Here is a 13389-nt window from a genome sequence, read left to right as displayed (position 1 = left end):
TATTATTTATTCCATCAAGTATATTTTTTAATTTCAATTGTTTTTTCTTCATCTCTGATCAGTTCTTTTTTTAAAATGTCTGTGTTAAGGATCCCACTAATGTCTTTTACTCTTCTCAAGTCCAGTATGTTTATGATCATTACTAAATTCTCTGTCAGGCATATTTATCTCTGTTTCTCTTAGGTGTCTTGCTAAGATTTTGTCCTGTTTTTTCATATGGGACATATTCCTCTGTCTCTTAATTTTGCCTAACTCTCTTTGTTCCTGTGTGTTGGGAAAGTCAGCTACCTCTGTTGTGCCAAAACGTAGTGGGCAGGGGGTGTAGGGGTGTATTTTTAGCAAAGTGGTGCTGGTCCTCCAGGGGATGGAGATGTTGGGAAGACCAGGCATCTGGGGTGCTCTGCAGGTTGCACAGGAGCAGGCAAGTGAGGGGTGCAGTTTTACCAATGTGTGCATGTCATCCGTAGGAGGTTGGGAGATGCAGTATTGGCAAAGATTGCACTATTCTCAGGGAGGGGACCTACAATGAAGGGACTGAAGCAGTTGTATTTGGAGGCAGTAGGGCATGGTCTAAGCAAGTTAGGTAGTGAATGCAGATGCTGAGCTGGTTCCCATAGGTGATCATGTGATTATGCTTGGGGGCAGGAGAGGGAAATGGAGGCTGCCAGCTCCTTTGTTCCTAGAGAAGTTCCTCAGGGAACTCCGAAGTTAGTAACTAACTCTCCCAGATGTTTTTCTTTTCTTTTTATAGATTTTATTTGAGAGAGCAACCTAGAGAGAGAGCACACAAATGGAGGGAGGGACAGAGGTGGAGGGAGAAGCAGACTCCCTGCTAAGCAGGGAGCCTGATGCAAGGCTTGATTCCAGGACTCCAGGATTGTGACCTGAGCCAAAGTCAGATGCTTAATCAGCTGAGCTACCTAGGTGCCCCCAGATGTTTTTTCAAACTGCTGCTTTACGCTGTGTCTCTGGGGCTGTTTTTTGTGCTGACTCTTTAAGGGTGGGGACTACGCTTCCTATTGTCCTCTGGGATCTCCCATAGCTGGGCCTGCTGATTTTTAAAGTTCCAGGCTTTTAGTATCACTGGTTGTAAGAACTCTTGAAATTTGACCCCTCTGATTTTCACAGCCAAATGCCATGGGGCTTTGTCTTCCCTCTGCAGGCTCCCCAGTGTGATAGTCTGTTTCTCACCCCTTTCCACACCTATGGCTTCCTCTCTCTGGTGGCCAGACCTGTGGGGTTTAGCTGCCAACTGCATATCTACCCTTCCCACTCTCTTTGATGTGGCCTTTTCTCTACATTCAGTTGTGGAGTTTGTTCTTCCAGTTTTCAGGTCATTTTCTGGGTTATCTGCACTGATGTGTTACCTAGTTGTATCTCAGGACAAGGTTAATTTAGGGACCTCCTACTCGGTCTTCCCTGAGCATTTGTTCTTATTTGAATCATTGTAAATTTATAGAGCTTTGTTTTATGGCCTGGAATGTGATTTAAATTGGCATATGTTCCCTGTCTCCTTGTAAAGAATGTATATTCTGTGTTTACTGGGAGGAGTATTCAGTAAATGTCAATTATGTCAAGTTGCTTGATAGTGTATTCAAGTCTTCTGTATCTTTACATATTTTAGTTACTTGTTCTATCAGTGATTGAGAAGGGGTACTGATCTCCAAACAGAATTGTGGATTATTTTCCCTTTTTTAGTTTTGGCAGTTTTTGCATCATCTACTTTGGAGGCCTAATGGTAGATACATTAAAATATAAGATTGTTATGTCCTCATAATGAGTTGAACCCTTTATTATTGTGATACAATTTATATTCCTCATAATTGTCTTTGTTGTGATATACTCTTAGATATTAAGTAACTGCAGCTTTTTTTTTAAGGTTTGTTTCTTTAATGTAGTCTCCATGCCCAATGAGGGGCTTAAACTCATGACCCTGAGATTAAGAGTCACATCATGTGCCCTACCAACTAAGCCAGCCAGACACCCACTTTAGTTTTCTTTTAATTAGTGATAGCATTAGGATATCTTTTTTCCATCCTTTTACTTATAACTCCTTTGTATCTTATATAGGCAGCATACAGTTGAGTACTTTTTACTTATTCATTCATTTGTTCAATGTCACAGTCTCTGACTTTTCAATGGAATGTATAGAATTACATTTAATGCGATTATTAATATGGTTGGATTTAATTTTGTTCTTGTGTTTTATTCCTAATTTTCTTTCTTTCCCTTCTTTCTCTCCTTTTGAATATTCTTTTAATGATTCCATTTTATCTCCTGTCTCTTTATCTCTACAGGAGATAAAATGTATCTAATGTATCTAATGTATCTAATGTATCTAATGTATCTAATGTAAAGTTGTCTCAACTTTTCTATGAACATTTTAGTATTATCATACACTTCTTTTTTTTATTTTTTATTATTTTTTTTTTATTTATGATAGTCACAGAGAGAGAGAGAGGCAGAGACATAGGCGGAGGGAGAAGCAGGCTCCATGCACCGGGAGCCTGATGTGGGATTCGATCCCGGGTCTCCAGGGTCACGCCCTGGGCCAAAGGCAGGCGCCAAACCGCTGCGCCACCCAGGGATCCCCTATCATACACTTCTTTAACTTACCATTGTCTGTCTTCCAGTAGTATCACAGCACTTTTTGAATAACGTAAGAACCTTTTAGTAGTGTACTTTCATTTACTCTCGTACCATTTTTGCTATTGTTATATATTTTACTTATACACAAACTCCACACTACATCATTACCTTTTGCCTTAAAGAATTACCTTTTAAAATTAAAAATTAGGGGATCCCTGGGTGGTGCAGCGGTTTATTGCCTGCCTTTGGCCCAGGGTGCGATCCTGGAGATCAGGGATCGAGTCCCACGTCGGGCTCCCTGCATGGAGCCTGCTTCTCCCTCTGCCTGTGTCTCTGCCTCTCTCTCTCTCTCTCATTCTCTCTGTGTGTCTATCATGAATAAATAAAATAAAATCTTTAAAAATAAAGAAATTAAAAATTAATTTTGAAAAAAATTAATTAATTTTGGTATAATACACATAAAAATACCCTTTTATGTTTTAAGTGTACAGTTCATGGTATTACATATATGCACACTATTATGCAGCCAGACTCCAGAACTTTTTTTTCATCTTGCAAAAACTGAAACTGTGTTCATTAAACAGCAATTCCTCATTCCCCTTTCCATCACTCTGACAACCACAATTCTACTTTCTATCTTTATGATTTTGACCACTCTATATGGTGGTTTACATCACATAAATGGTTCATACAGTGTTTCTCTTTTTGTGACTGATTTATTTCACATAGCATAATGTCTTCAAGTTTCATCCATGTTAAAAAAAAAAAAAAAAAAAAAAAAAAAAAAAAAAAAAAAAAAAAAAAAAAAAAAAAAAAAAAAAAAAAAGTTTCATCCATGTTGTACCATGTGTCAAAATTTCATTCCTTTTTAAGGCTTAGTAATAATCCACTGTGTGTGTGTGTGTGCGCGCGCGCGTGTGTATGTGTGTGTATACAAACAAACCAGCCACATTTTGTTTATCTGCTAGTCTGTGGATAAATACTTGGGTTGCTCCCACCTTTTGGCTATTACGAATAATCCTGCTATGAACATGAGTGTACAATTAATTATTTTAAGACCCTGCATTCAATTACTTTGGATATATGTCCAGATGTGGAATTACTGGATCATATGGTAAATCTTTCATTTTTTAAGAAACAACCATATTGCTTTTTTAAGAAACAACCATATTGCTTTTCCACACAGCTGCATCATTTTGCATCCTCACCATTGATGCATGAGGATTCCAACTTCTTTTTTTTTTTTTTTTAAGATTTTATTTATTCATGAGAGATACACACAGGGAGGCAGAGACATAGCCAGCGAGAAGCAGGCTCCCTCTTAGGAGCCTGATGCAGGACGCAATCCCAGGACCCTGGGATCATGACCTGAACCAAAGGCAGACATGCAACCACTTAGCTCCCAGGTTCTCAGGGTGCCAACTTCTCTGTATCCTCATCAGCACTCGTTTGTTGTTTCTTTTGCTTTTGGTTTTATTTTATGGTAGTCATCCTAATGTTTATTAGGTGGTTCTCTCATTGTGATTTTGGTTTGCATTTCCCTAATGAGTGGTGATGCTGACCACCTTTTTATGTGCTTGTTAGTCATTTATATATCTTCTTTGGAGAAAGGTCTAAAAAATACGCAAAGGACTCATTGTGCTCTTTTAATGATTTGGAGTTCTTTACATATTCTGGATTTTAACTCCTTATCAGATACATGATTTGCAAATATCTGCAAACCATTCTATAGGTTGCCTTTCACTCTGTTGATTTTGTCCTTTGATGTAGTCCAGTTTATTTTTTCTTCTGTACTGTTGGTGTTCTAAGAAATCCTAACCAAATCCAATATCATGTACCATGTCCTCTGTTTTCTTCTAACAGTTTCATAATTTTAGGATTATATTTAGATGTCTAAACTAACTAAATTTGAGTTAATTTTTATATATGGCATTATTATGGGGTATAAGTTCATTATTTTGCTTGGGGATATCAAGTTTCCTAGCACTGTTTATTAGAGAAGATGTCATTTTCCAGGCTTGACACCCTTGTCCATAATCATTTGTTCTTATGTACATAGGTTTATTTCTGGGCTCTCTATTCCATTGGTCTATATGTCTTTTATGAAGGTATCATATTGTTTTTGATTCTTGTAGTGTTGTCATAAATTTTGAAATCAGGAAGTATGAGACCTCCAACTTTGTTATTCATTTTCGGAATTGTTTGGCTATTTGTGATCTTTTGAGATTCCCTATGAATATTAGGATGGATCTTTCTGTTTCTGTAAGAAACACAATTGGTATTTTGATAGAGATTACATTTAAACTGTATCTTTGGGGTAGTATTGGCATCATAACTATTAAATCTTTCCAATCCACACACACAGAATTTCTGTCCATTTGTGTCTAAATTCTTTCAGCAGTGTTTTGAAATTTTCTATGTAGAAGTCTTTCACCTCCTTGGCTATATTTATTCCTAAGTATTTTGTTCTTTTTGATGGTTATTAATTTTTAGGAATGTTCATTATTAATATATAAAAATATAGGTGATTTTTGTGTATTGATTCTGTATCTTGCTGCTTTACCAAATGAAGTTATTCTTAGTTTTTTTATGGAATCTTTCGGGTTTTCTGCATTTTGTGTTATCTGTGAACAGGAATAATCGCTTCTTTTTTATTTGAATGCCTTTGATTTATTTTTTCTCCCCTAGCTGCTCTGACCAAGATTTCTAGGACTATGTTGGATAAAACTGGCAAAAGCAGGTATCCTTGTCTTGTTCCTGATCATAGAGAAAAAGCTTCCAGTCTTTTACCAGTGAGTATATGATCTGTGGGCTTTTCATATATGGCTCTTATTATGTTGAAGTGGGAGCATTCTGTTCCTTGTGTAATGGTTTTATCATGAAATTGTGTTGAATCTTCTCATATCCTTTATCTACATCAATTGAGAGGATTGTGTTTTTTTTCCTTCCGTTAATGTGGAGTGTTCCGTCAGTTGATTTTTGTATGTTGAACCATCATCCTTGCTTCCAGGAATATATTCCACTTGGTCATTCTGTATAATCCTTTTCATGTACTGTGGAATTCAGTTTGCTATTATTTTGTTGAAGATTTTCACATTAGTATTTGTGAGGGATTATTGGTCTGTAGTGTTTTTGTCTGGCTTTGGTATCAGGTTAATGCTGGCTTTTATTGAATGAATTTAGAAGTATTTTGGTCTCTTTAATTTGGGGAAAGAATCTGAGGATGATTGGTGTTAATTTTTCTTTAAATATTTGGTAAAATTCACCAGTGAAGCTATTTGGTTCGGGAATTTCCTTGTTGAGAGGTTTTTAAATACTCCTTCAATCTCCTAACTAGTTGTGTATTTGTTTGGATTTCCTGAACTGATTTCCTGTTTCTTCATCATTCAGTTTTAGTAGACTGGGAGTGTCTAGGAGTTTATTTCGTCTAGGTTATCCAGTTTATTGGTATACCATTGTTCATCCTCTGTATTTCTGTGGTATCAATTGTAATGTCTTCTCTTGCATTTAGAAGTTTTTTCTGTAAAGTCGGTTATAATATCCCCTCTTCCATTTCTGCTGTTGAGTCTTCTCTTTTTTTTCTTAGTCTAGGGTAAAGGTTCGGCAGTTTTGTTGATCTTTTCCAAGAACCAGCTCTTGGCTTCATTGATTTTTCTCCACTGTTATTTTATTCTCTATTTCATTTATCTCTAACCTATAGTATTTTCTGTTTTCAACTAGCTTTGGGTTTAGTTCTCTAAGTTATAGTTAGGTTGTTGATTTGAGATCTTTATTCTTTAACATAAGCATTTATAGCTATACATTTTCCCCTTAGTATTGCTTTCCCTACATCCTATAAATTTTGGTACGTTGTGTTTTCATTGTCATTTTTCTGAAGATATTCTCTTATTTCCCTTACAATTTCTTCTTTAACTCATTGGTTAAGAGTGTGTTAATTCTCACATATTTATGGATTTTCCATAAATTCTGTTGAATTCTAGTTTCATTTTACTGTGAGCAGGATAGACACTTTGTATGGTTTCAGTCTTTAAAAATTAATACTTGTTTCATGGCCTAACATGATCTAGGCCAATCTTTCATGTGCATTTTTAAAAAATGTGTATTTTGGGGCACCTGGGTGGTGTAGTCGGTTGAGGGCTGATTCTAGGTTTTGGCTCAGGTTGTGGTATCAGCGTGGTGAGATCAAGCTCTGTGTCAGGCTCCATATTCAGCAGAGTCTGCTTGGGTTTCTCTCTGCCCTTATTACCCTCTTCTATCTCAAATCTTTAGAGGAAAAAAAGTGTATTTTGCTTTTGCTGGTTGGAATGTTCTGTATATGTCTTTTGGGTCCAGTTGGTTATTCAAGTACTGTTCTTATTGCTCTTTCTAGTTATATCCATAGGTGGGGTATTGAAGTCTATTATTAATTGCAGAGCTGTTTTTTTCTTCTCACCAGTTCTGTCACTGTTTGCCTCGTATATTTAGGAACTGATGTTTGGTACATATGTAATTGTTAAAACTCCTTGGTGAATTGAGCCTTTTATTAAAATATGGCCTTTTTTTTTTTTTGTCTTGTAACTGTTTTGACGTAAAGTCTATCTTATCTAATTAATATAGCCACCTCTATCCTCTTTGGGTGCTATTTGCATGCAGAATCTTCATCCTTTCATTTCCATCTATCTATATATATATCATTAGATCTAGACAGAATACACTTATGTCTTTTTTTTTTTTTATCCAATCTAGGGGGAATTTAATTCATTTACATTTCAAGTTATTACTGATGGGGAAGAATTTTCTATTGCCATTTTGTATTAAAGTTCTTAAAGGTCTTCAATCACTTAAATGTCTTAATTTCCTAGGAGCTTCAGCCCTGCTTCTTCTAAAGGCCTTAAATGTTATATTTTATTCTTTTGCCTATAATCTCTTGCATTTGTGGTTCTGCAGACCCCCTTATAGCCCTCATGTGCAGCATTTCCCACTACTTTCAGCAGCCTCCAACCTGATAATCTAAACTGTGCCACCATTCCATCAGCGCTCAGAGTCAGACAAGACAGTCCCTCAAGCAATCCTCAGACAAGTCAGAACATTACAATCAGGTTCTACTCTTGTTTCCATGAATTGAGAGGCTTCCTTCCATATCCCAGGAGGGTAAGGAGAAAGGGTGAGCATAAATGCCATGATATTTCCTATCATTTTGAATGTGGCTTTTACTTGGTTAGGTGTTTGCTTGGTTGTTACTGCTGCTTAATTGGCTTCTATAGTTCTTATACTACATTGTATCTTCACTGTTTCCATGTGTGTTCATTGGGGGCAAGGGCCTGGAGCTTCCTAATCTGCCATCTTGGTGACATCAATTATCTTTTAAATCTTCAATTATCTTTTAAAGCAATTTATTTTAAAAAGAAAAAGTCTAATATTTATTATATGTTATTATTTCTGGTACTTTTTTATGCATGCATATGCATATTCAGATTTCCTTCTGGTATCATGGTCTGTTTTCATGAAAGACTTCCTTTAACATTTAAGTAGATCTTCTTATACTTCATTAAATTCTACTGGTCTGTTTTAAAGTTCACTGGTCCTTTTTCTGCACTGTCCAAATTGCTGCAGAGCTCATTCAGTTAATTTTTGCCAGAATTACAAACTCTTTCTCCCTTGTCAGGCCAGTGGCTGAATTCTCTGCTCAGCTTGCTACACCACAGCTATTGTCTTTCTTGTGCTTCTAGGGGTCTCACCCTGCACATGGGGTATTTGGGGTATTTAGGTGTCTGCCAAGGATTTGAGGGAATTTCAAGGGCTCCATTCTTTCTAGGATTTGCCGCCTAGAAATTTCTACCACCCTGGCAAAGCTGCTGTCTCATTCCTCAGCCCAGTAAGACTACTTTTTCTGTAAGGTCTATCTCTTGTGAACCCTTAAGGTAGAAAGTGCTCTCAGATTCCTTTTTTTCAAGGATCATATCACTTCCAGTTTCTGCTCACTACCAATTACTCATCTATACCTTCAAATGTTTTTTGTTACCCTCAGAAGAGTTGTCTATTACAAGCCATCATTATTGGAACTGAATTATTTCTAAAATGTTTAAAATGTGTGAGACATGAGCATCATTACAGGTTATCAAAGTTACATTTATTCAGTAATGCAAAGAAGACAACAAAAATTTTATATTTCTGTTAAAAAGTTATAAAAACTATTGTCATATTAGTAATATTTTTTCCAGTAAAGATTGTGAAGACTATATGGGATTTTTTTTTTCCTTTTGCAGGACATAGCCAATGAGGAACACCAAAAAATTGAAGCATTAAAATCAGAAAATAAGAAGCTAGAAAAACAAAAAGGAGAATTAATGATAGGGTTCAAGAAACAATTAAAATTAATTGATATTTTAAAAAGGCAAAAGGTGAGTCTGTCCTTAAAAAACACAGGAGTACCTGGTGGCTTAGTCAGTTAAGCGTCTACCTTTGACTCAGGTCATGATCCCAAGGTCCTGGTATTGAGCTCCACATCAGGCTCCCTGCTCAGCGGGGAGTCTGCTTCTCCCCTTCCCTCCCCCTGCTCCTTTTCTCTCTCTAAAATCTTAAAAAAAAAAAAAAAAGGTTAAATCATAGATATTATTTGGACTGCTCTACTAAAATAGTTATTTCTACTTTAGATATGTTTTATAGTTTGACATGCTTAGGCACAAAATTTTATCTATATAACATACACAATAAGATTTATATATGTGTCATCCAAGCAAATGGATATTTTCCTGCAAGTAAATTAGTAATGTGGCAAATGGGACTGGAAATACAGTATGGGTACTCCCTAATTATATACAAGAATAACTATTATCTTAGGGGATTGGCTTGCCTCTTGAAACATTGAAGATTGATTCCAAGCTATATTCCCTTCTGTGCACATGAATCACCTGGTAGTGAGAGGATATGAAATCATGGTTCTGCCACTTTCTCTTTTTGTAACAGTTAAATGTTACTATATTTATAATTTATAAATTAAAATGTTACTATATTCTCTTAATAGATTGGTTCAGTAACCACCATGGGCAAAATAGGCTTTTACAGGCTGACCATTGAATGTAATTATTTCAAATCTCACGTTTATTGGAATTCAAGTACACATTCCAACAGAGCTGATAATTGATAGCATATTTATATACCTTTATCAATTTTCTATTGTTCTGTGGTCTACTTTTAATACTAAAACAATATCGATTTGTTATAAATGCAGATGCATATTGAAGCTGCCAAGATGCTGTCTTTTACCGAAGAGGAATTTATGAAGGCACTTGAATGGGGAAATTCATAAATGATCTACTTTCTGTGACTATGTGACCCATATACATTGTATTTAAAACTTTAATGATTTATTCTTACTCTTTATAAACTTTGATTTCATTGGCTTTCATCAGGTAACTCCAGAGAATTCCCTGTTTAGATTTAGGGGATACAGAATTGACATGTAATTATTAAAGGAAATATTTTGTAAAATAGGATAACCCACTTGCCCTCTTATATTATAGAGATTCAGCACTAGTTCATAAGTGATAGTTTGTGAGATAGAAATTGTTCTTCTTGACAATAAAACACTTTGAAATTCCTCAGTTTTAACTGTTCAAAAGATACTTTGGCCAAATCTGGGAAATAAAGTTCCTAAAACACAAATACCTGTGGAACTGCAGTCTGAATGGAGATGCAGAAAAAGCTCTGAGCAGCAGCAGTAGAATGGAGAAATTAGTCTCTTGGGTAGTGATATGGAAGTCAGATCTTCAAATTATCATTTCAGGAACAAGAGTTTGACTAAAAGCAATTTTGTAGCTAAAAAATATTCTGTAACTTTTTAATTAGAAAACAACTGTTTACAAAAATAGATTACATTTCAGTGATAGTGAATCCATAAAACAAAAGTTACGGTGACATCTAGTGGTAAAAACAATCTGGGTTTTACCAAATCTTGATGGTATCATTTCTCTCCACAAATTTCACTCCTTTTCTGATATGCTTTCCTAAATTCTTCACCAAGCATATCGATATCATCCTCTTTTTTAAATACTCCCTACAAGAAAAATATTTTTGTGGGTTACTTGAAATACCAGAGCACTTCACTAAATTTTAAGACTAACAAATACATAGACTACAAATTTGTGAAGTTATCTCCAAAATAATGAAATCTATTTAATAGGTTTATGAAAAATATCACTATTCTCTGAAAATTATATTAAATATTCTTTAGCTTGATATATCTATCAGCTCCAGTGTAAGAATTTGTAATACAAATCTGGGCTCTTTGTCACCACTGCCTGCACTGGCTGAATGAGAAAAAATTTAAGGTATGAGAGAGAGGTCGGGTAAAGAGACTGAGCTTTGCCAGGTTCGTGCATGGGATAGACTCTTGCCTCTACTCAGGGACTGATCAGCTAACATTTAATCTTCCAGGAAAGTCTCCAGGCTTGGAGTTACACCATTTAAACAAGCCCTATGAAAATCTCCAAGCTTTTATTTACTTTTCTTTTCCCTTATACTATATATAAAAGGCTCTTAAATATTTACTTATATAATTTAAAGGAGCGAAAGAATAATTCAGGTCATTTGAGGATTATTAGTTTTGTTAGACTCTCCCCCATCTCTACAATTATTTCCTTTTAAAAATCTCTAAATCCCAGACTCTCTGGAATTTATAGTCTTGTTTTTAAATTAATACATCATTTCATATTCATTAATCCTATCAACCAGTTAGACTATAACATCCTGTGGAAAAGCAATAATTACTCATTTCCCTTTCTCCTTCCTTCCTGAGCACTGCATTGAACACAAAATAAGCACCAGTTCTTCCAAATGAATAAAAAGTCAAATGACATGTCTATATTTGAAGGATGGAAATTGTATTTACATGCATCCAGATGTTTACATGGTTTATGAAACTTATTTGTTACTTCATTTATAAGTCAGAATGTATCTCACCACTTATACATGAAAATGTTATCTTTTGGGAGTGCTTTTAAAAACAAGCTGCCTACTACCTACTTATAACCTCCCATTCATCATACAGCAAATCTATCTCGGACTTGGTTCAAACAGGTGTCTATTAGCGGTGTTTCCAATTACAAGAGTTTCCTGTGTATTATTAATTTTGGTGTACAAAGTATCACAACTGCTTTAGGGTAGTTTAGTTTTAGACTTACTACACCAAAAGGGAAGAAAAAATTTCTAGAATATAAATTCAGGAAATCTAGTGTATACTTCTAAGAAAGTTCAAGACCAACGCTCTCATTTTAGAGACAGAGATCAATGACTGCCTAACATCCACTGCTGCTTTGTAACGCCAGAACTAAGTGAAACACAGGCCCCCTGAAATCCTAATTACCATGTATTTTCCCTGCTAGTAGAGGACAGGAAGATTATACCTTGAGTTAAATCTCACTTACTTTAGGGAGATATCCTAGTAATTTTGTAGCATGTTCTTTAAGAAGTTTTAGTCTTTCTTCTTCAATAATTGCATTAATGCATCCTTGTCGTCTTTGCTGCAACTGCCATTCTTCCAGTTCACGTTGCTGGAAACAAAATTTTATTATTACAGAATACATTAGTCTTTTAAGAAGTTATCAAAACTATGCTTGCAGCAAATTAGATAAAATTGATGAACTATTTTTGACATTAACTTCAGAAAATACTATATAGTACATGTCTTTTTCATGTATTATATATACACATATCTCTTTTCCAGTCATTATTCCCTTAAAGTCACAAAAACAATAACCATGACTGGGATTTTAGGGAGGCAAGTATATATTTTCAGGACAGTATCTTCATTACCAAGGAAAAAAATGTTCAAAGGAAGGATTTCCTAATTCAAATATTTATGTAATGTTTACCATATGTCAAGTGCTAAAGGCAGCTTACAGTGTAAAACAAAAGTTGGATAAAACAGACTAGGGATATCTACAAAAAGTAAATATTTCCATGAACGTTAAAAGTTTTAAGAGCCTGCATGAGGCCCAAGAGTAGCCACGAGAGTTCCAACAGAAAAACCAATGTTTCTTAGGAGAGTTCTGAATGCCCTTACATAACCACACCAAAATTCTGTACCATATACTATGAAAGAGATGACCAGCTTTAAAAAGTTTTAGGTCTTAAAAGAATTCTTATGGAGTTGTACCCAAATAATCCTCTTGGAAAGAGAAGAGTGCTAAAGGCAAACCACTGAAGTAGTGAGTTCCTATCTACAATTAAAGGAGTAGTAATGTTAAGCTTGTCTGTGCAGTAACTATAGTTTCCGAGGGTCACTATTTCTTTAGACCTCTCCTTGTCAAGGTCATGTAAACTAGAAGAGTATGTCTGTCTCTCTTGCTACAATGGGAGGCTAGCTAGCTTCTACATAACCTAATAACTCTTCGTAGTCACCAGATGAAGATAAAGACAGATGCTGCGAAACAGCCAAATCTGCGGCCACTTCAACCTATAATTGCTTCTCATGAGAGTATTTTGTCTACTATGATACTATTTGTATTACAGAATCAGAAGCACCATTGATACAGCTAATTGAGAAAAGATACTCTTATTACTCTTACCCATCTTGTTACTGAAAGAGTTGAGTGGCTCCTATTTATCTCTAAGATGAAATAGGGTAACAGAATCTGCCATGGAATTCTTATACCTGAAATATTTTTGAGACTACATTTCAAAGGCTCCCTATGACTAGTCAGAAGTGTTTACAACAGGACATGGTTTCTGCCAATGGAATATAAGCAAAAGTGTCATATGCAGATTCTGGGAATCAATCTTACACACCCACTTTGTGCCTTCTTCACCTCTTCCATCTCC

The 13389-nt window shown here is 35.5% G+C and overlaps 2 protein-coding genes across 4 annotated transcripts in view; one reads left to right on the top strand and one right to left on the bottom strand.

The window, feature by feature from the left end:
* Positions 1 to 9979, top strand: part of TEX9 (testis expressed 9) — a 53750-nt gene extending 43771 nt beyond the window's left edge. For 2 of the 3 annotated variants that reach the window (XM_041746475.1, XM_041746476.1), the window contains exons 11-12: positions 8835 to 8969; positions 9800 to 9979. In XM_041746475.1, the coding sequence (XP_041602409.1) occupies positions 8835 to 8969; positions 9800 to 9877 (213 nt within the window). In that variant the 3' untranslated portion in view covers positions 9878 to 9979. Of the gene's footprint in view, positions 1 to 5277; positions 5382 to 8834; positions 8970 to 9799 lie in introns of those variants that run through there. The other variant, XR_005986357.1, reaches the window with a different exon arrangement.
* The window catches only part of MNS1 (meiosis specific nuclear structural 1), a 34588-nt gene continuing 30248 nt past the window's right edge, over positions 9050 to 13389 (bottom strand). The window contains exons 9-10 of the mRNA XM_041746474.1: positions 11994 to 12119; positions 9050 to 10624 (exon numbers count right to left, since the gene is read on the bottom strand). Of these exons, the coding sequence (XP_041602408.1) occupies positions 10532 to 10624; positions 11994 to 12119 (219 nt within the window). The 3' untranslated portion in view covers positions 9050 to 10531. The remainder of the gene's footprint in view (positions 10625 to 11993; positions 12120 to 13389) is intronic.

The sequence above is a fragment of the Vulpes lagopus genome, chromosome 2, assembly GCF_018345385.1.
Source record: "Vulpes lagopus strain Blue_001 chromosome 2, ASM1834538v1, whole genome shotgun sequence".
In the NCBI taxonomy this organism is placed as follows: Eukaryota; Metazoa; Chordata; class Mammalia; order Carnivora; family Canidae; genus Vulpes; species Vulpes lagopus.
This window is presented reverse-complemented; position numbering and strand designations above follow the sequence as displayed.